Source organism: Bos javanicus, chromosome 5, assembly GCF_032452875.1.
Source record: "Bos javanicus breed banteng chromosome 5, ARS-OSU_banteng_1.0, whole genome shotgun sequence".
Classification (NCBI taxonomy): Eukaryota; Metazoa; Chordata; class Mammalia; order Artiodactyla; family Bovidae; genus Bos; species Bos javanicus.
The window spans coordinates 107,953,246-107,976,803 of NC_083872.1; the positions used below are offsets into that span (position 1 = coordinate 107,953,246).

At 45.8% G+C, this 23,558-nt stretch overlaps 1 protein-coding gene across 2 annotated transcripts in view; it reads right to left on the reverse strand.

Moving 5' to 3' along the window:
• The window catches only part of NINJ2 (ninjurin 2), a 72,457-nt gene extending 66,350 nt beyond the window's left edge, over positions 1-6,107 (reverse strand). The window contains exon 1 of one of the 2 annotated variants that reach the window (XM_061418287.1): positions 5,615-6,107. In XM_061418287.1, the coding sequence (XP_061274271.1) occupies positions 5,615-5,761 (147 nt within the window). In that variant the 5' untranslated portion in view covers positions 5,762-6,107. The remainder of the gene's footprint in view (positions 1-5,614) is intronic. The other variant, XM_061418285.1, reaches the window with a different exon arrangement.
• Positions 6,108-23,558: the final 17,451 nt, after the last annotated feature.

Genomic DNA, 23,558 nt, shown 5'->3' on the forward strand with positions numbered 1-23,558 from the left:
AGAAAATAAGTATTTATAAGCCAGAAGTAGCCAGTATTAACATTTTGGTATATTTCTTGTGAATAGTTTTCCTGTATGTATTTATCCTATATGATTCTTTTTTTAGGCATTTGGGATAAATGTTTATGTAGTTCTGTATAAACATTCTCTATAAATTAATTTTTTGACTTAAAATATAGTTAGCATTTTTCTATTCTTCCTTTACACTTTTTATTTTATATTGGAGTGCATGCGTATTAAGTCACTTTATTTGTTTCCGACTCTTTGCGACTCTTTGGACTGTAGCCCACCAGACTCCTCTGTCCATGGGATTCTCCAGGCAAGAATGCTGGAGTGGGTGGCCATTCCCTCCTCCAGGGGATCTTCCCAACCCAGGGACTGAACCCATGTCTCCTGCATCTCCTGCGTTCTTTATCACTTGAGTGCCACCTGAGAAGCCCCATACTGGAGAATAGCTGATTAACAATGTTGGGATAGTTTCAGGTGGACAGAAAAGGGACTTAGCCATAGATATACACGTATCCATTCCCCTCCAAACCCCTGTCACACTCAGGCTGGTATTTGTTGAAATATTCTTCCCAAACACTGAAAAAAAATTCCATGATATATAATTTTTTATATTTATTAATTTTTTAATTGAAGGATAATTGTTTTACAGAATTTTGTTGTTTTCTGTCAAACCTCAACATCCATATCTATTAACAGAAGTGTCAAAATTTATTTTGGGCTTCCCTTGTGGCTCAGCTGGTAAAGAATCTGCCCACAATGCAGGTGACCTGGATTCGATCCCTGGGTTGGAAAGATCCCCTGGAGAAGGGAAAGGCTACCCACTCCAGTATTCTGCCCTGGAGAAGTCCACAGACTGTATAGTCCATGGGGTTGCAAAGAGTTGGACACTGAGCAACTTTCACTTTGACTTTTCACTTTCAAAATTTATTTAACCATTCCTTCATTGTTGGTTACTCCATTTTTTTTTATATGAATAATATTTCAGTGAACATCCTTGCACATCTGAACATGTGTCTGGTTATTTTCTTAGGTTGATTCTAGAAGTGGGATTACTGGCTGATTTTTAAGCCTCTTGATACGTATGACCAAATTGTTTTCTGGATGTCGATTGCAAGATACTTGCCAAGCACTTTCTAGCCCTCCTGTTCATGAGTCACTTTTACCTCCACTCCCATTACATTCTGTCTCTTGCTGTACTACACTCCTTGTATACTGAGTTTGCATTTGATATGTACCAGTCTTGAGGGCTTCCCTGATAGCTAAGTTGGTAAAGAATCCGCCTGCAATGCAGGAGACCCGAGTTCGATTCCTGGGTAGGTAAGATCCACTGGAGAAGGGATAGGCTACACACTCCAGTATTCTGGCCTGGAGAATTCCATGGACTGTGTAGTCCATGGGGATCACAAGGAGTCGGACACAACTGAGCAATTTTCATGTTAGGAGACTGTCTCCTATCATCCTCCTGTCTCCTTCCACCTCCAGCACAGGTGGAAAAAAGGGGGCTGAGGACTGAATCCATTTAGGGGAATGTGCAAGCTGGAGAAGAGCTCAGTTTGGGAAGGAGAAGGGAGAGCATCTTGGTCTCCACACTCTGGGTGGGGACGCATCACTGGTTCAAAGGGAAGAAAGGGCTGGTCTTCAGCCGTTCATGCATCCAGACTCTGGGAGCTGGGGCAGATGGAAAACCAATCAAGTCCAGAGCCTGGGAGGGAGCAGTTCCTGTGATGCCTGGGTAGTGGCAGTCTGCCTTGAGGACCCGGTCACCCTTTCCCTCGCAGCTGGCCCACTGCACCCATCTCAGGCTCACGGTCCTGGCCTTGGAAAGCACCTGCATTGCTGATTACAGACACTTAAATTCATGATTTTTAGATCAGCATTTCCCAAACTTCAGCTGTACTTTATTCAAGATTTCAGGTTTTAGTGAAAAGAAACCATCAATACGCACAGTCACACACCCCCTGATTCATATCACCCGAGCCATCACACTTCTCAACAATTAAGACGATGACTGAAACATTCAGGATGTGCCTACGTCAGTCGCAAGGTCTGCCTTAAAGCGTATCATGCCACTTGCTTTAGCCTCATCTTAAGCAGTAAAAATGTTGAAATCACAGGTTTGATGGATTAGTTAGATATTCTGTAACACACACTAAAACTATAATGAAAACCATGACAAAAGAAAATTGTCCTCCGTTGCTAATACTTTTACTACCAGCTGGTGGTAATTGGACCACATCTTTGGGAAACAACTGTTTTAACTAAACAGTTTCTTTATATTATAGTTGACTGTATGTATTCCCTTCCCTTAATCATAAGCTTTCCAAAGTCAGGTATCATGGTTTCTTTGGTGCTTTATTTGAGTGTTGAGGCTCAATAAATATTTTCCTTCCTTTGGTTTGGTTTGTTTTGGTGATGGGATATTGGTCAATAAGTGTTAATCTAGGTGCTTAACGTAAGTGAAGCCTCTAAGGTCAGGATTATAAAGGGGAGAGCAATATTTATATGGTCAAGGAAGTTGCCCTGGGGCTTCCCTTGTGGTGCAGTGGTTAAGAATCCGCCTTCTAACGCAAGGGATACCGATTTGATCCCTGGTCCAGGAAGGTTCCACATGCTCAGCCCATGCGCCACAACTACTGAGCCTGCACACTCTAGCCCGTGCTCCGCAACAAGAGAAGCCCCCACAACGAGAAGCCCAAGCACTGCAACGAGAGAGTAGCCCCTGCTCCCCGAAACTCAGGAAAGCCCACGCGCAGCAACGTGCAGCCCACATCCAGCACAGCCCAAAATAAATATTAAGAAAAAAATAATAAATAAATATGAAGAAAAAGCTTCCCTGGGACTTCCCTGATGGTCCAATGGTTAAGAATCCACCTTGAATGCAGGGCACTCAGGTTCAATACCTGGCTGGGGAACTCAGATCCCATATGCCACGGGGCAACTAACACCACACACCACAGCTCCTAAAGTCCACGTGCTGCAGTGAAAGATCCCACGTGCCACAACTAAGACCCGATGCAGCCAAATAAATACATGAATAAATATTTTAAAAATAAAAAGTAAATAAAATGGTAAAAAAAAAAAAAAGTTGCCCTGGTTTAAATACTATGTCATCATAATTTGGACTGGAGGGATCAGGCTGGAAAACAGTAAGTCATTCACATTCTATCTGTCCTTCTTGGAATAAATAACACATCTACACATTTAAGAATTAGTCTTGGAGCAACATTTAGCTCATGGAGAAATTGAATCCACTATACTGACCTCATGAAATAAGAGGAATTTTCCATACCTTGAAAGCAGGGAGCTCAGTATATGGCCATTGATCAGAAGACACCAGTTGGATGGATGGATAAGGCGCTGATCTACAGTCAACAGAGCTTAACTACCCCCGGAAAACCATCCTCAGACAGAGAAAGAAATGTTTACTCAGTACATGACATGCTGTGGTCTTTATACACATCGCTCCTCTAGATCCCATGCGGTAGCCGCATGGGAGGAGAGGGTGGAATCCTGCTACCAGTTGACAGAGGCCCCACCTGTCCTTAACCACTGCCTGCCACCTCAGATGACTGCAGCTTCCTAAAAGATCCAAGACTTAATGTGACCCAGAAGCCAGTCAGGAATTTGTGGAAACTAATGGATAGCCTTCTGACCAACCAAATAAACAAAGATGACCAGAGGGAAGTGTGACTAAGATTCCAGAATAAAAGAGTGTATTAAGAGAGGGAAAGAAGGGCACCCCTGTGTCAGTCACCTGCAAGAGGCGGAGACATTTGTCAGGGTCTGGCTGACCCTGCCTCCCCTGTAGCCCTATCCCCCTCTCTCCCAAGTGCGGAGTCCTTAGCCTGTAATTTAGGATAGCTTAGCCCAGTTGCACATAAGAAATTCGTTCTTCAGAGACTGAAAATGAGCAGTACTGCTTCCTCAGCTACTTAGGATCCAGTGGAGGCAAGAACCAGATGAAGTACAAGAGGGCACACCCCTGGGTCAGAGATCTGGGTTGGAGCCCTGAGTCTTTTATGACCTTAGAGTTGATCCCCTCTAACTCATGGTTCATTTAACAGGTATTTTCTCCTATTCAAGTACTAACCAAACCCGACCCTGCTTAGCTTCTGAGATCAGATGGGATGGGGCGTGTTCAGAGTTGTATGGCCGTAGACTATTTAACAGGTATTTTCTGAGCACAGGCTGCGTACCCAGTACAGCCCTGGGCACTAGGGATCCAGCAGTGAATAAACAGGAGGTCCTGCTGGCCTGGACTTCACATCCTAATGAGAGTGATTAGGTTGAGTAAGCAATAAACAGGCAGTGTAACTGCTTCCCTGGTGGCTTAGATGGTAAAGAATCTGCCTGCAATGCAAGGAGACCCGGGTTCAATCCCTGCGTCTAGAAGATCCCCTGGAGAAGGGAATGGCAACCACTCCAGTATTCTGCCTGGAGAATCCCATGGACAGAGGAGCCTTCCAGGCCGCAGTCCACGGGGTCGCAAAGAGTCAGATAGGACTGAGCGTCTAAACACGCACACGCGAGGACAAATCAGGGGAGGTTCCTCCTGAGAGGGAGGAGGGAAGGTCCCCCCAACACAGTGACATTTGAGCTGAGACCTGCATGTGTCAGGGAACCAGTCGAGGGCAAGAGCCTTACTGGCGGAGGGACCAGCACCCCCGAGACGGGACCACATCTGGATGGATGACAAGGAAGAAGACACAGAGACGAGATGCTACCACATCAGCGGTTTGGACACAGCTTTCCAGGCAATTCTAAGACCTCCGTGGTTTTGTCCCAGGAGTGGAGGAACCAAGGCAGAGGCCCCCCAACCTGGCCCAACATACACTACAGCTCTGCTTCAATGTGAAGCACGTACTGGGGTGCTGCTTAAGATTTTGCTCTAAGAACAGATCCCATGATCACAAATTCCTGATCTCCAGACTCCTCCATCCTTCAGTTGTTGGACGCTGAAAAGTCCTCATCCAACCTCTATTGTCCGACTCTGCTCAGTAACAGTCAGAAAGTACAAGTCCTAGCAACCTGACCCTCCTCGTCGGGATCCCCTCTGCCTCCTCCCGCGGCACTGGACTGGACTTACTGACGCCCCCCACGCCCACCCCCCTAGGAAGGGCCTCAGGTATCCACCTCCTCCTGATCTTGCACTGTTGGAAGAAGACACTCTGTCCCTCACTGGAGAGCTTTATCCGGAGATGGGGGAACGGCTCCAGTTTCTTCCAACCTGTGCTATGCAGAGCTGGCCAGCTGCCCCCTCCCTAAACCCAAACTCCTCTCTTTCCTCTTCTCTGGAGCGGAACTGCCCGCAGCCCTCACAGAAGCTATGGGGTTTGGGGAAAAGTGCTGGGAGGGATGTGCAATTGTCTTCTGGTAAAAGCAGCATAATTAACTTTGACTGACACGAGGAAGCGGAGCCCAAGAGGGATTCAAACAGTCCCTTTCTCACACATTTCAGAACAAGCGGAGAGTCCGGCAGGGAGATGGGGAGAAAAGGGATAAACTGGAGCGAGGGGAGAGTATCCAGTACCAGAATGTTCATCCTTGCTCCTCAGCATCCTCCTCTGCCCCCGGCGCCTCTCCCCTCTGTCCCAGGAGGACTTACCTGAGGGTCGACGATCCCTCTTTCTGGTTCCATCCTGCTGCTCTCACCCGCCGGGCGCTGGTCAGACTGCGTGGGCTCCAGGCCCTGCCGTCTGGTCTCTGCCGTTTCCTCTGGGTGGGAGAGACCTCCCAGTGGCGGGACAGACATGCTGTCCACCCGTCTGATGTGGGATGCTGTGCTGGCCTCGGCCCCTGGGGAGTATACATGTGCATACACGTGTGTGTGTGTTTACGCTCCTGGCAGTGGCATGTGGCACGTTGGCAGGTGGCCTTTTGAGTCGGTGGCGACAGCACCGTTGACCCCAGTGGCTCCAATGCCCCAGAGGAGCTATCTGAGGTCACTCATCCTGCTTTTAGCAAGAGTGTTACTCCTGGCAGAGAAATCCTGTGGGTTTATCCCGGAAATTGAGAAACAGCCTGAAGACACCATCTGGCTTCCTGCTGGTGGAGCCAAATATGGTCCCCAGTCACCCAGGCCGGGGGGCCTCCAGCTTATTTCCAAGATTAAGGCTCAGGGATTTCCGCTTTCCTTAGTTTCCTCTGCCCTGAAAAGTTAAAAAAATTGTCATTTACCTAATAGGCCCGAAGCATAAGCCTTACTCTACTAAGTGTGTGAACAATACATTTGTATGGACAGTTCGGTTGTCATTTTCTCCCTTGATTAGTTACAAAGAGAGGAGGAAGAAGTTGTACTTTTAAATTCTGTTTATGCAAGGAGTTGCATTTCCCCTGTTTTTAAAATAAAGCTACCAGGAATGAGTCTTTTTTTGGAAAGATTTTCTTCCTCTTGTTTACCTTAGAGCCAGAAACGCCTCTGGTTTGTTCCCAAAGCTGGTTTTAGACACCAGCTTGTGCGTGTGTGGGCGTGAGAGGCCCTGTGAAATGTATAACCCAGTTTAATGGTTGGGGGAGAAGGGGAGAGTCACAAGTGTACTCCCACTGCCCTCAAACACAGCAGTAAAAGGGCAATTTCTCTGCTTGTATGAAGTGATATAATGTGTTTATAAGTCCCCTTCCTGCTGGACAGGTGCTGTGAGGGAGGGTGGACTGTGGGATGAGGGCTGTATTTCCACCTAATCTAACAGACACACTTGCATTTAATTTAAATAGCAAACAGTCCAGCCGAGATAGAATACACAGTCTTGGGACTTCCTTCGTGGTCCACTAGCTAAGACTCCGCGTTCCCAATGCAAAGGGCTCTGGTTCGATCCCTGGTCAGGGACCTAGATCCCACCTGCTGCAATTGAGTCTGCCTGCCACAACTGAGACCTGGCACAACCACATAAATAACTATTTTAAAAAAGAGAATGCACAGTCTTTCCAGTTTCCACTCCCGTCCCCCACAGGAGAGGGGTGTGGTTTCTGTATGCTTGTTGGCAGAGGGGTGATGGCCTGTCCATCTCTGCTAGTTTCTACGCTGGAGCTGCTAGGCAGAGCCCGACTCTGCTCCTGGCTCCTGCTGAACAGCCTTGGTGGCTGGTGTCTGTGGCCAGAGTACCTCCTGGTCCTTCTCTCTTTGCTCTTAAGGACCCCAGGGGCTCCCTTGTTCACTCTCCCCATCTGGACTCTGGTGGTGACTGGACCACCTGAGACTTGCTATGACTCCCAGGAGCTCCTCTCCGGGTAGTCTCAGATCAGTGGTCTCCTCACCCCTCTCCCCACCCGCCAAGATGGTTCCCTCTGGAAACCCTCCTACCAGACACCTGGCTCTTGGTCCTGAGTTTCTGATGAAGGCCAGGCCCATCCCCACTTCTGGTGAAGAATTTGCTTTGACAGAACTGCTCCAGGTTGGTGCGGGGGCAGTTTAGGGTGACTTCCTTCCAGACCCCAAAGTGAGAGTGAGAGACAGAGTCCACCATCTGCTGAGCCTTCCTTCCAAAATCTACAGCAACACCCACCCCCCACATCTCCACTACAATGCCACTAAGTGACCAACACTATTCTAAGCACTTTAGCACTCACGCAGTCACTCGGTTCTCATTACAGTTCTTCAGGGCAGGTGATCGGAGAAGGCAATGGCACCCTACTCCAGTACTCTTGCCTGGAAAATCCCATGGACAGAGGAGCCTGGTAGGCTGCAGTCCATGGGGTCACTAGGAGTCGGACACGACTGAACGACTTCACTTTGACTTTTCACTTTCATGCATTGGAGGAGGAAATGGCAGCCCACTCCAGTGTTCTTGCCTGGAGAATCCCATGGACGGAGGAGCCTGGTGGGCTGCCGTCTATGGGTCGCACAGAGTCAGACATGACTGAAGCGACTTAGCAGCAGTAGCAGCAGCAGCAAGGCAGGTGATACCACAAGCCGTTTCACATACAAGGAAACAGAAGCACAAAGAGGTTATGCTGCCCAGGGTCGAACCAAGATTTGAACCCAGGAGATCTGGATTCAGAGTCGTGCTCCCACCCATGATTTCAGCTCAGAGAGGGGAAATTGGGACTCACATCTGAACATCTGCCTTCTCTTTCTCTGCTTCCCTTCTTCCCATAACCCACATAACTTTGGGTCAGAGAAGGTGGGCTTTCTCTTCTTTCTCTTTCTGTTTGATTGGGACTTGCCTTATGTGGAACACCTTGATAATAATTCAAAAAGGAAATAAAGACATTTAGACGATTCTCATTCTTGGGGGACATGGGTTCCATCTCTGGTCAGGGAACTAAATTCCATATGCCATGGGGCAACCACTGAGCCCGAATGCCACAACTAAGCCCTAATGTTGTACGTGTGTTCAGTCAGTCATGTCCGACTCTTTTCGACCCCATGGACTGTAGCCCGCCAGGCTCCTCTGTCCATGGAATTTTCCAGGCAAGAATTCTGGAGTGGGTTGCCACTCCCTCCTCCCAGGGATCTTCCCCACCCAGGGACTGAAACCGTATCTCCTGGGGCTCCTATATTGGCAGGCAGATTCTTTACTACTACCCCGACCTAGAAAGACCCAATGCAGCCAAATAAATTAATATTTTTTAAAAATCCTTATTCTCAACAAAACCTGGCTATCAAAAATATAGTCTCAATGGAAAACCTTATTTTGAATGTAAGAAGCAAAATATCAATTATTACTTTTTTCCTTGCAGTTCTGTTTGTAACAACCTCAGTCATCCTTTAGACAATATGACACAACTGGCTAAATAGAGGGGAAATCAGAACAAAAAAATGCAAAAGAGAAAAGCACCTGAAGATATTTTCCCTCCAAACCCCTATTAAAAGCACATTGGTTTTAAAAGGAAACAGCTGTAATTGGCTACAATAATGGTTTCGGTTTGGCAAGATCTTCTTGGATTTGGACTTTCCCCACCTCATAAGCATCGTTTGGAAGTAAATAGCAAGCAGGATTTGGGAGATGGTTTATCTCTTCTGACTGGACCAGGGCTCAGCAAACTTTTTCTGTAAAGTGATAGAAGGGACAGAGAACAAATATTTTTTACCCTTATAGGCCCTCCAGTTTCTGTTACATCTAGTACATCTGTCTCAGCTCTGCTATTGCAGCCTGAAAGCAGCCATAGACAATATGTAAATGAAGAACTATTGCCATGTTCCAATAAAACTTTATTTACAAAAACAGAGAGTGGACCTGATTGGGTCCCTCGGGTTGTATAATCTGCTGACTTCTGTTTCTAAACAGAAAGAGGATCTAGAGTCTTCACTATCACAGCTAGGTCCAAGTTCCCAGACCATGTCTTTTTTTTTTTTTTTAAGAAAAATTTATTTATTTTCTATAACCTTAAGAATATTGAAACATAACTAATTTACAGTGTTGTGTTAGCTTCAGGGGTACAGGAAAGTGATTCAGTTATACTATACGTATATCCGTTCCTTTTCAGATTCTTTTCCATTATGAGTTATCACAAGATATCGAACGCATGTATTCTATTTCAGATTCTTTCCCATTATAGGTCATTACAAGATGTTGAATATAGTTCCCTGTGCTAAACAGTAGGTCCTTATTGTTTATCTATTTTTATATAGTAGCCTGTATATATTAAATCTAAACTCCTCATTTATCTCTCCTTCCCCCCCACCGGCCATCCCCCTTGGTTACTCTAAGTTTGTTTTTTATGCCAGACCAGGTCTTTCAAGTCTTAGTCCCACTGGAGAAGTGACAGCTGAGCCCCTACTGCAAAGATGTGAAAGTGCTAGTCCCTCAGTCATGTCTGACTCTTCCCGACCCCATGGACTGTAGCCCACCAGGCTCCTCTGTCCATGAAATTCTCCAGGCAAGAATACCGGAGTGGATAACTGTTCCCTTCTCCAGGAGATCCTCCCCACCCAGGGATTGAACCTGGATCTCCCGCATTGCAGGCAAATTTTTTTTTTTTTTACCATTTGAGTCACTGGGGAAGCCCTGGAAAGATAATATGATATCAAATAAAAATACATGCCCTTGTGAGACACGCATGGCAAGTTAAGTTATAGTGAAGAGTGCTTCTGACCTTTGCTTGTAATACTGAAACTGTACCTACACGGAGGCTGTTCAGTCTGTTTCTCTTTACTGCCAGGGTGACTTCTGCAGTGGGAAGCCCATGGGACATTTTTAGGGAAACTGTCTCTTGGAAAGTGTGTATTTTTTTTTTTTAATGTGCTTGAACTTATATGTAAGTAAACACTCAGAGCAACTCAGAAAGTGGTCATGGAGTAGGAGGCCCACAATGAGACCCTAGGGCTATCTTGCCATGTAGGAAGCACAGAGAGCTATTGGGTCCTGCAGTGAGGAGACCCCTTAATGCTGAGTTGGTGAGACAAACCCTGGGTGAAAACTGGGTGACCTGGGATCGTGTGTGCTGAGTCACTGTGTGTTCTCAGGCACATCACTGAACCTCTCTGGATCTTACATTCTCCTTCGTGAAAAGTAATGCTGTCACAAAAGAGGATTCCTAATATCTCTAAGGCAACGGCGACCCACTCCAGTACTCTTGCCTGGAAAATCCCATGGACGGAGGAGCCTGGTGGGCTGCAGTCCATGGGGTCACTGAGAGTCAGGCACGACTGAGCGATTTCACTTTCACTTTTCACTTTCATGCATTGGAGAAGGAAATGGCAACCCACTCCAGTATTCTTGCCTGGAGAATCCCAGGGACAGAGGAGCCTAGTGGGCTGCTGTCTATGGGGTCGCACAGAGTCGGACACGACTGAAGTGACTTAGCAGCAGCAGCAACATCCCTAAAGCTCTTAAATTCTGTTTCTAAAGTGTGTTTATATCGAACACTTCCTGTGTAACAGTATATGATCTCAGATCCAAGTCTGAATTTTAGTAGAAGTTAAGAATCTCTAAGGGCTTCCCCAGTGGCTCAGTGGTAAAGAATCTGCCTGCCAAATGCTGGAGATATAAGAGACCTAGTTTCAATCTCTGGGTTGGGAAGATCCCCCTGGAGAAGGAAATGGCAACCCACTCCAGTATTCTTGCCTGGAGAATCCCATGGACAGGCAAACCTGGTGGGCTACAGTCCATGGGGTCACAAGGAGTTGGACACAACTGAACAATTGAGCAGGCACACACCAGCGCAGGGACTGATGAGGAGCCCAGCTGGCCAAAGGGGTCATTAAGAATGAGGTCGGGTTGCTCTGGCACCATCCAACAGAGCATTTCCACCTTCAGAGTTTGGTGAAAGCAGCCATTAGCCACATGTAGGGACTGAAATATGACTCGAAATATGAAATATACATGAAATGTGACTGGTGTGACTGAGAGTCTGAATTTTAAATTTTGTTTAATTTTAATGCACTTACATTTAAGTAGCTGGTAACTACCATATTGCACAACAGCCAGGAGCTTCTGAAGCAAAATTCACATATTCAAAGCATTACTGAGCAGTGGCCACTACTATTGAACATTCCCATCCTGGACACGCATCTCACAATGGATGTTCATTAGGTGAAGGCTGATTTGACATGAGTAGGAACCCAGGGCACGCAGGTCTCGCAGGAATGCCCCAGGAGGCCTGGGGATGCTCTTGGTTGTGGTCAGTAAAATTCCCCTTTGTTCTTTTGCATTCAGAGTACGGGGATTTTAACTGTGACTCAGAGCTCCGTGAATGATTAATACCTGGTTCTCCTTGCACTGGCACAAAACACCTCTCACCTCTGTGATGAAAGGCTCCTGGCACTCTTTTGGTGGCTCAGGGGTGAGAATAGCTCATCTCTTCTTAGTCATAGGAGAGAGAGACTTCAGACTCTTCAGACCAAGGGGATCTTTTCTTAAATGAAACCTTATAGAGACATTACTGTCAAGCAGCTTAAAGGGAAGCTGGTGGGACCCTAGGATCACATCACTCCTGTCCCTGCTGACCCACCGTCTGTTTCTCAAGTTATCCCTAAGGTGCCTCCTGGGAACCACTCGAATTCCAGGCAGGTAGCGTGGTTTATACGCCTCTAAGCACCTCTGGGTATGTTGGGGCTGTGTAATCACAAGTCACACAGGATCACGTGGGGTTTTTCAAGTCTTGAAATGACACAATAGGACAAAAAAAGAGAGAGAGAGATAAGGGGAAGAAGGCGATTGTAAAAGCACAGTCAAAATTATGACTGCTTACCCCAGCAGCAGGTGGGATACTGGTCCACAGGGCCTCGTTGCTGACAGTGTCCCCAGACAGTGACATCTGCATGTTACTGTCATACCAGGACTTGGGTAGGGTGTGGGGAGGGTGAGGCCAGCAGGTGCCACAAGGGAGCAGGGGTGAGGGTGCAAAGGCTGCGCACAGGGCCCCGAGACCAGCGGGAAGGGCAGGGGCGGGGGCTCAAACGGTACTACTTCGGGTTGTGAGTAGATTGGAGGTCAGAGCTCACAGACTGAGGTGGAAGTGCCAGTCCAGCCACTCCGTGTTACAGGTGGCCAGCAGCTCAGTGGGGAAGGTGGAAGCAGAGGTTCCTGGTTACCCTCAATCACATGGATGTGAACATGTGAGTGTGCGTGGGTATATATGGGTGTGTATGTCGGGGGCACCAATATGGGGAGAGTTGCTTATGATTTCAAAGTACTCTGTACACACTTTATTTCACTTGAGCCTCCCAACGACCCAGTTGCAATTTACAGATGGAGAAATCAAAATCAGAGTGACCAACCCAGGATCACTCTACTTTCCTGATGGAGGCAGGACTCAGTTTAAGATTTCTCTTTTCCAGTTCTTTCTCTTTTCTCCGTGGTGACTACTTAACATGCACACAGACATACCAATGTGATCTATAATAGGATGTCACACGCACACACACTGTCATTATTTCTGCCTGTGCAATGTAGCTCAACGAGTTTTTGAAGACAGTATCTCACCATCACCTAAGGAGACAGACCTAGTTTTCTTTTGTTGCTTTTCTTTTTTAAACTTTTTATTTTGTAATGAGGTATAACTGATTAGCAAACAATGCCATGATGGTTTCAGATGAATAGTGAAGGGACTCAGCCATACATATACAGGTATCCATTCTCCCCCAACTCCCCTCCCATCCAGGCTGCCACATACCGTTGAGCAGAGTTCCGTGTGCTATACAGCAGGAGACAGACCTACTTTTAACTCCTGGACCTTACTAGTTGTGTCTGTCTGTGTTTAATAGACTTTGTTTTTTAGAGCATCTTTAGGTTCACAGCATAATTGAGTGCACAGTGTGGAGAGTCCCCATAGACCTCCCCGCCCCTCGCCCACACACACACACACAGCACAGTCTACCCCATTGTCACATCCCTGCTGTTGGGGTGCATTTTTTACAAACGATGAACCTATGTCACATGTCATGATCACCAACGTCTGAGGTGTGAAATTGGGTTCCGCGTTGGTGTTGCATGTTCTGTGGGTTTTGACTACCTGTGTTTTGAACATGTTACTTTGCCTCTTTCATCTGGTAAGAAGGGGGGCCTTAGTACCTAATTTATCAAGATCATGGTGAGGATTAAACTAAGTCAGATCATGGGTGTAAAGCCAACTACCTGCCTGGATGGTGTGAGAAGGACTCCATAATGGAGCTAATGTTAATTTTCATGTGACTCTCACCAGCGTGAGCCTGGCTGTTGAGCTCCCCCGAGTCTTTCCTTTATTCTCTTGATCTCAGCCCAGAGCCTCGAGTCTGAGCCTAGAAAATTCTACCAGAGATGAGTTCTTTTTTTTTTTTTTTTGGGAGATGAGTTCTAATGGTTCGTAAAGATTGCTAGTCTGTGGAGATTCAGGGGGCTGTTGAGAGCAGGCTTGGTTCTTGGAGGAGGAAGGGTTGGGTGAAGTAGGAATGAACTGTGAGGACCTTCAAGAGGCATTCTTGGGGCCGGGGTGGGGAAGAGCACCAAAAATTCTGATTTGGATGCTTGCCAAGAGACACAGGAGGGGAAGAGAAAGTGCAGGAGGGAAAATCAGAGCACAGGGGAGGCTGGGCTTTTGTGAGCGTGAAATAAAGAAACCATCTTGGTGGGATTTTGTTAGAGATGTTTAATACTGTGAACTGTGGGGAACACAGTGGGATTATCCCTTGTGTTCACACCCCCTGCTCCTTCATACTGCTCACCTCTGGACACCTTCGGGGTGGGGAGGGAGGTTCAGAGGAGCCTTTATATTTTCTGTGTGAAGAACCTGACTGAAAAGACTGCTCAGTGCTCTCAGTTGCTCTTTTTCATTTTTTTAAAATTATTTATTTGGCTGCACTGGTCTTGGTTGTGGCATGCGGGATCTCCATATTCACTGTGGCATGTGACATGTGGGATCTAGTTCCCTACCCAGGGCTGGAACCTGGGGCCCCTGCATTGGGAGCACAGAGTTTTAGCCACTGGACCCCCAGGGAAGCCCCTCAGTTGCTCAACCAGGTCCTACCTGCTCTTCTCACAGCATCTAGAGTGTGCACAGCCACCTCATGCACAACTCGGCTGGGAGCCCTCTGGGAGCAAAACTGTGGCATCTGCTTTCAAAGCTCTGAAAGCAGTCAGCCTGTGCTCATGCTCACAGGCCAGGGATCTGGGGCTCCCTCTGCAGAGTGTGGAGCTGGTTCCCCAGACCAGGTCAGACGCCCAGAGACATTCGTGCTGGAAACGCTGGGTAACTCAGACCATTGTGAGGGGAGCAGGACCAGAAGGGGTGCGCTTCCCCCATCCTTGTCTTAATGTGCTCTGGTGTGAGTCATTTCCTATCTATCTGCTACCTTGGTTTCACTCATCTGCAAAATGGGGAGAACTGTTTTATAAAAGAACATGTGTTCACTTTTTTTCCCTCGGAAACAAAGTAATATATATTCAAAATGGAAAATGTAGACTCTACAGAAGAATAAGTAATGAAATAGAAATCACCTTTAAAATAACCCAAAGATAAACTGTTAAGATTTTGATGTATTCCTTTTCAGTCTTTTCCGCGCGTGTGTGTGTGTGTGTATGTATTTTCTCAGAACCAGTGATGTAATTTGCAAGTCCTAATGTGAAAATGTGGAGCCCCTTGTTAAAACATTATTATGCATTTTAAGATGGCCGCAGCCCAGCTTTAAACCAAGTTCAGAACGCTTGCCAGGTACCAGGCGTTGTGTGGCCCCAGTTGTATGCTCATGAATCTGGCTCTGTCTAGTCCCTCCTCAGAATAATAACAAGATCAGTTACTGAGTGCTTTCTATCCTCAAAGTGTTTTACTTAAATTAGTTCTGATTTAATTCAACTTTCCTGAAATAAATGTAGCTCTTTCCCCACACTGCCCATGTTGCAGATAAGACAACAGGGGAGCAGAGAGTTTATGCAGCTGGTAAGCAGCAGAGACCTTCTGACTGCAGGCCCGTGCTTTCTCCAACTACAGCACACTGCTTCTCATACTAACTTATAAATTAGTAAAAAAATTTTTTTTCATAAAATTGAGAACATACTATATGTAAAACCTTGTATTCTTTCTGTTTTTATACCACCAGTACCTTTTTCCTGAGTCTGTTTTGTCTGAGTCCGTTCCGGCTGCTGTAAGAAAATACCACAGACCGGGTAGCTTATGAACAACGGAAATTTGTTGCTCTGTGTTCTGGCGGCTGCAGGTCTGAGATCAGGGCACCAGAGTGGTCGGGTGAGGGTGGACTTCCAGGGTGCAGAGACCTTGCTTCGTAACCTCACGTGGTGGAAGGGCCAGGGGCCTGTGTGCTTTTTTGGTTTATTTCTGGCTGTGTTGGGTCTTAGTTGCCACACTCAGGATCTTTGTTGCATCGTGCAGGACCTTTCACTGGTGTGCAGGCTCTCTAGTTGCTCCGAGGTATTTGGGATCTAGTTCCCAGACCAGGAATCGAACCTCTGTCCCCTGCCTCACAAGGCAGATTCTTAACCACTGGATCACCAGGGAAGGCTCAGTGTTGTTTTATAAGAGCACTGATCCCACCCAGCAGGCCTCCATCTTCATGCACTAATCACCTGCCAAGACTCCACCTACTGGTACCCGCTTTGGGGGTTACAGTGATTTCAGCCTGTGAGTCTGGTAGGGGACACAGACATTCAGACCATAGATGGTGGCATTAGATGTAGGAGAAAAATAATGGCTATTGGTAGGCAATAGTTCCAGATGACACAATACTGAGAACAATTCCATTGCAAGATGCTGTGAAATACAAAGTGTGAGTGAGCCAGAGCAGGACCACGTGGCCAGTGGAGACGGCAGCTACCCCCTCATCTGATAAACAAACCACGAACACCTCACTGTCTCTGCTCTGGATGCCCTCCATAGTAAGGAAGATGTCTTTGCACGTCCCCGAGAGCCAAGAAGGGTTCTATCAGACTTTATTTTCTACAGTTTGCAAAGGAAGTCAGTAGGGTTTGTTTTCCAAGCACTCATTAAATTATTGTATTGAATATGATTTCAGCATTCCCCTTACACACACACACACACACACACACACACACACAAATATCCCTCTAGGGGGTGCGCACTCACCCTCCCACCGCTGGCAATCACGGAGATACATGTAAAAAGAACCAGTTCTGAAGCTCATATTAAAAATCTCACCATATACCATTCCAGACTCTGGGGAATTCAGTCTGAGTCTCAGTAGCCACAGAGGTAACATGGAGCTCATATGAGCTACCCCACCAGTGTAATCAGCCTTTTCCCAAAGCAGGGGATTTCTAAGAGCGAAGCAGAGGTCACTGCAAATTAGAATTGCTTTGGAGGCCTTAACTCTTCATTGAAAACTGCCACCATATTTGTGGTCCCTGGGATTAGGAACTGGAGGTGGGGTGGCAAGTAAGGCCTGTTACTGTACACACTTCCTCTCACATGTTACAACGTGGGGTGTGTGTGCTGGTGAGCTGTGGTTTAAAGGAAGACAGTGTATTTCAGGGGAAAGAAAGATCACCCAGTGCAGCCTTAGGGGTGTGTGAGAGAGAGAACACAGGTCATCACGTCTGTCGCTGGGGTCAGTGGAATCTTGGGAGGCTGAGCAGCTGAGTGAGGGACACCAGCCTGAGGCCAGTTTCTTTGTTAACAATATCTGGTGGTGTCACCCCTCCCCTCCCGAAGCCGAGGGCATTGGGGTAGGAAAAAAGCCTTCCTCGTTTGGCTTTAAGTTTCCACCTGTCAAAATGCATCTTTCTAGATGACATGGTGCCCTTTTAACCCAGTGTGGCACAAAGAAATTTAATGAGGGGACTTCCCTGGCAGTCCAGTGGTTAAGACTTTGCCTTTCAATGCAGGGGGGTGCAGGTTCTGTCCCTGGTTGGGGAGCTAAGTTCCCACATGCTCAGGGCAAAGAACCAGACATAAAACAGTATCGTAACAAATTCAACAAAGACTGTAATGGTCCGCTAAAGAAAAATCTTAAAAAAAGACTTAGGGAGGAATAGCATCATTAGACTTTAGATACAACATAAGAACAAAGTATTCTTACCCCAAAATGCCATGTCCTAAGGGTGTCCCCCAGGAGGATGGCCCTGGGTCAGTCACAGCGAAGAAGGTGGGACAGGCGGGGGTTGGTTCCTGGCCCTCTTTCCCTGTACCTGCTGCCCTGCTCGGGCAGGGGTAAAGACTCCTCCCGGACCCCCTGAGCCTGACCCCCTCGCTCCGTTCTGATCCCCCTCCTCCATCACAGCGCTTTTTCTCCGCGCTTTCTGTTATAGCATGTGCCCACTTCCGCCCCCATCCTGGGTGAGCCTGCAGGTTTCTAGCACTTTCAAATTGACTTTGAAAAACGTACAAATGGGAAAGGCCCTTAGACTTTTCTGCCTTTGATTTCTCCCTCCTCTTGAGGTGAATACCTACTTGAGAAACCAAGAATCCTTGTAATCACAGTGGGTCACATTTTGGTTTTGTTTCTCATTATGATTTTTTAATAATTAATATTATAGTATGTAGGTCTACTGTATCCACGCTGTAGGCTCAGACACTAAAGAATCTGCTTTCGATGCAGGAGATCTGGGTTTGATCCCTGGGTTGGGAAGGAACCCTGGAGAATGGAATGGCAACCCACTCCAGTATTCTTGTCTGGAGAATCCCATGGACAGAGGAGCCTGGTGAGCTACAGTCCATGGGGTCGCAGAGTCAGACAGGACTGAGTGACTGACACACACAGGTCTATTACAGGATATTTGGAGACTAGAGAAAAGGACAAAAAATGCCGTAAAAACGTCATAATCCTAACATATGACTGCACAGAGTCAACTTTAATAATGACGATGTTTTAGGAAAAATTGAAACTCTCCTTAATCCTATAATTTTGTTGTTGTTGTTCAGTCACTAAGTCGTGTCCGAGTCTTTGCAACCCCATGGACTGCGGCATGCTCGCTTCCTCTGTCTTCCACTATCTCCTGCAGTTTGCTCAAAGCTGTGACCATTAAGTCAGTGATGCTATCTTAACTATCTCATCTTTTGCCGCCCCCTTCTTTTGCTTTCAATCTTCCCAGCATCAAGGTCTTTTCCAGTGAGTTGGCTGTTCACATCAGGTGGACAAAGTATTGGAGCTTCAGCTTCAGCATCAGTACTTCCAATGAATATTCAGGGTTTATATCCTTTAGGATTGACTGGTTTAATCTCCTTGCAGTCCAAAGGACTCTCAAGAGTCTTTTCCAGCCCCACGATTAAAAAGCATAAATTCTTTGGCACTCAGCCTTCCTTATGGTCCAACTCTGATATCCATACCCGACTACTGGAAAACTCATAGCTTTGACTGTATAGACCATTGTTGGCAAAGAGATGTCTCTGCTTTATAATACACTGTCTAGGTTTGTCATAACTTTTCTTTCAAGGAGCAATCATCTTTTAATTTCATGGCTGCAGTCACTGTCTGCAGTACTTTGGAGCCCAATAAAATAAAATATGTCCCTATTTCCATGGTTTCCCATCTATTTGCCATGAAGTTATGGGACCATGATCTTTTTTCAATGTTGAGTTTCAAGCCAGCTTTTTCACTCTCTATAGTTTTACCACACTATTATTTGTTCTAAAATGTCTTTTAAGCTAATGTTCCCTTTGCAATATACTATTGCCAATGCATGAGCACAGGGCACTGTTGACTGCTCTGTTGGTCTGTTAGAGAGTAACCACAAATCAAGTTTCATTTAAAGGACTGTCACTCCAGTACTCTTGCCTGGAAAGTCCCATGGATGGAGGAGCCTGGTAAGCTGCAGTCCATGGGGTCACTGAGGGTCGGACACGACTGAGCGACTTCACTTTCACTTTTCACTTTCATGCATTGGAGAAGGAAATGGCAACCCACTCCAGTGTTCTTGCCTAGAGAATCCCAGGGAAGGGGGAGCCAGGTGGGCTGCCGTCTATGGGGTCGCACAGAGTCGGACATGACTGAGGCAACTTAGCAGCAGCAGCAGCTCATTTTAAGCAGTTCTGTTGTCCAGTAGGGCAGAGAAAGCCTCTGTGAAGAGGGAATTTGGACTGGCTGATCTTCAGGTAACAATAACTGTAACAAACACAGCCATGTCCAGATCTGGCCATTCCAAAGTTCTTTGTAATTTAGGCAAATCTAGAATATGTCCTCTGTTGAGGAAAGAGGTTGCTTAGGGATAGAAGGAATATATATAAAATGCATTTGTGTATTTAGTAAAACTGCAACTTGGTTTAAAATAACTTAGCTTTGGGTGTATATATGTATCTGTATCAAGTCATGACATGGATACATAAAATGTTAGAGATGAAGATGACTTAAAAAAATGAAATAAATTACTTTAGTGGTGGTGGGTTATGTGTAGGCAGAGAATGTACTAGAATTGCCTCAAGATGCCACTTAGTAACAGATGAATCATTAGATTCAAAATGTACAACAAATACTACAAATCCACAGGAAAAACATAAACCACTCAAAAGAGAAATGGGCAAAGACCTTGAACAGTGATGCACAAAGAAAGAAATGCGACTGCTAATTATTAAAAAATGCTCACTAAAAACAATGAGATGCTGTTTCCCACTCATGAGATTGGCCCAAAGTAGGATGTCTGACAATAGCAAGTGTTGGCGTAGGATCCAGTCATCCCACTCCTGGGCATCAATCCAGACAGCAACTATAATTTGGACCCGAGTGTTCATAGTAGCACTAGTTACAGTAGCCAAGATATGGAAGCAACCTGTCATCTACAGGTGAGTGGATAAAGAAGATGTGGTGCTTACATACAATGGAATATTACTCAGCCCTACAAAGAATGAAATAATGCCATTTGCAGCAGCATGTATGGAACATAGACAGTATCATGCTTTGTGTCTCAACCCCAGAGGATTTGATGAAGGGTGATATAACACTTCAAATGTGGAGTCTGACAAGATCAGGGTGTGAGCAAGGCTTGCAGTCCCTTAATCTCAGGTGGTTGGTCTCCTTGTTTGTTCATTTGTTTTTTTATTCAGTCTCCTAATCCTGATGAGCTTCTCTGGATGCTTAAATTTTGCCTCAGGTGTTTCCTGGCTGCTCCTCCCTTTATTAGCAACTGTTGAAATCCAAACTGGGTTCTTCCTGTGAGCCATGGTGAGCACAGACAGTTATTTAAGTGACTTTTCTCAACTCTCCCAAGTATTATACTGATCTGATATCATTCTAGATACTTAGCTGCTGTCGTTCAGTTGTGAGAATCGTATGGACTCTTTTTGAAACCATGGACTGTAGCACGCCAGGTTTCCCTGTCATTCACCAACTCCTGGAACTTGCTCAAACTCGTGTCCATTGAATCAGTGATGCCATCCAACCATTTCATCCTCTGTCGTTCCCTTCTCCTGCCTTCAGTCTTTCCCAGCATCAGGATCTTTTCCGGTGAGTCGGCTCTTCGCATCGGTTAGCCAAAGTATTGGAGCTTCAGCCTGAGCGTCAGTTCCTCCAGTGAATATTCAGGATGCTTAAGAGAGAACTTAACTCATTACACATAGCGATTGCATTTTGACATTTGTCATGTTAAACCCAACTGAGAAAGACTGCCAGGGGATGCTCCCAAGTATGTTTGCAATACACCCTACCAGTAATTATAGAAAGTTATAAACAGTGTGTTCCTGTGTAGGGAGTGAATAAATAAATCCCAGTCTGTGATAACATGGAATTCAATGCAGCAGATTAAATAAATAAGCCAGATCTATATGATTCAGCAGAAATAAATCCTGAAAGCAAAATGTTGATTTTTAAAATTGTAGGGCTACATAAAGGTGTGATATCTTCAACCAGTGTTTTGTAAAATACATAAAGTGATGCTATACTATTTATAAATGCTTATTTGTAATAAAAACATAAATAGGATCTAGATATGCCCCTAGTTCATGGCAGTGACTGCCTCTGAATGGAGGGGAAGCTTGATCTGGGGATATTCACCATCAGTCTGTCCATGAATATTCTGGCTTTCCTCCAAGGCGCAGGGGGGACCATACTTGCTCACATTCTCAGCAGGTAGGCATTATCCTATGACTTACCTTAGCTAGAAAAATGTGAATAGAGGCGCTACTTCTGGGTGGAAGCTTTTTTTTTTTTTTTGTCTTTTTGGCTGCATTGGGTCTTAGCTGTGGCACATGGGATCTAGTTCCCTGACCAGGGTTCAAACCTGGGCACCCTGCATTGGTAGCACAGAGACTTAGCCACTGAACCACCAGGGAAGTCCTCTGGTTGGAAGATTTGAGAAGCACGTGGACATGACTTAGCGACTAAACAACAACTTCATCAAAGACCAGTCTGATGCCATAACCACTTCACTTTGATATAACGATCTTAACTCCAATCCAAACTTGTTATAGGAAACAGTCCTATGAAAACATTCTGCATTTATTGTAAACCTACTGTCCTGGACATTGTTCATTATATTGCGTGCTGCTGCTACTGCTAAGTCGCTTCAGTCGTGTCTGACTCTGTGCGATCCCATAGATGGCAGCCCACCAGGCTCCACCATCCCTGGGATTCTCCAGGCAAGAACACTGGAGTGGGTTGCCATTTCCTTCTCCAGTGCATGAAAGTGAAAAGTGAAAGTGAAGTCGCTCAGTCGTGTCCGACCCTCAGTGACCCCATGGACTGCAGCCCACCAGGCTCCTCCATCCATGGGATTCTCCAGGCAAGAGTACTGGAGTGGGGTGGCATTGCCTTCTCCATTGCATAGTAGCCCCTAAAATAAGGTCTTAGGTAAAAAGCACTGAGCCAGGCCCTCGGGCCCGCTTTTGTCTGTGTCTGTCTGTCCGTCTCTCTGTTGACCTGGTGCCCTCCCACCTGGTATCCTGTCGCTGAGGGTTTGGTCAGGTGTATGTAAACGTCCTTTGTGCGGTGAAGAGCGCACAGTGAAGAGCGGCCCAGCCCCGCCTGGTCTGTTGACAGCACTCTGTAAATAGATTGTTAGAGTTCAGCTGAATTTTAGCCTCTAATGTTTGAGAGCTAGATTAATAAAGTCTATTCCTTTAAAAAAAAAAAAAGAATTTAATTCCAAGAAAATCTTTTTCTAATTAGTGGGTAATTAGTAGGCATCCACTTTTCTTTATTTTTTATTTATTTATATTATTGTTGTTATTTATTTTATCTTAAAAAACCCCACTTATTTTAGCCCACACCCCATGGCATGGCATGTGGGATCTAATTCTCTGACCAGGGATTGAACCCATACCCGCTTCATTGGGAGTGCAGAGTCTTGATCTCTGGACTGCCAGGAAGCCCCACTATCCAACTATCCACCTTTGTTTATGACATGTTTCCCTTTTTGCTGTGGTTGCCAGGAAGCTCAAAGACAAATGTATCCTCAGTAGGTATGGTGGCCTTCCTGCTTTGCTTCCCCTTACTTTCAGAAATCCTGATACTAACTTTATGGTGTGCATTGTCCTTTTTGAAAGCTGTCTCACACCTCTTGAGTAAACAAAAGTGCATGGAGCATGGATCCTCTGTCACACCACCTCCACTTCAGGCTCTGTCTGTTGACTATGCTCCTTTTCCCCTACAGGGAGGGAGCCTCAGCTGCGGGAGGCGGGGGACTGCTCACTGACCCTTAGCACAGCCACTAAGCTAAGGAAGAGGCTGACGCAGCCCCAGCAACTCTCTGTTGGGACTGGTGCTCACCTTTCACAGCAGTATAACAAGGGGGTCCCCTGTGGAGATGTATTTTGGGGTCCATTCGTATTTCTAAAGCAGATATTTCCATGACTGTCTCTTTTTCCCTCCCCATGCAGTACTTCACACGAAACATCAGATGAGAGACACAGAGTCCACGTAATTCAGAGGGCTCTGTCATACTCCTGACCTGCACATTTAAGCTGAGGAATCACTTCAGTTGTGTAAAGCAGCCTTATGCCCAGAGATAGGATATTTCACTTCTGTTTCTAGGAATGCTGTGGTCTTGCTGTGAGACTTGGTCTCCCTAGGATTTGGCTTCATGTCTTTGTAAAATGGCATATCTCCTATCTCTATCAATATTTTATTTTTTAAAATTAGAAATAATTTTTATTAAAATAATAAAATCATGCTTATAAACATTAATATACTATGTAATTATATGTTATTATTAAATAATAATTTATTATATCATTTTAAGTTCTTAAAATAAAAAATATTAACCAAATTTTAAAGTTGGGGGACTTCTTTGGTT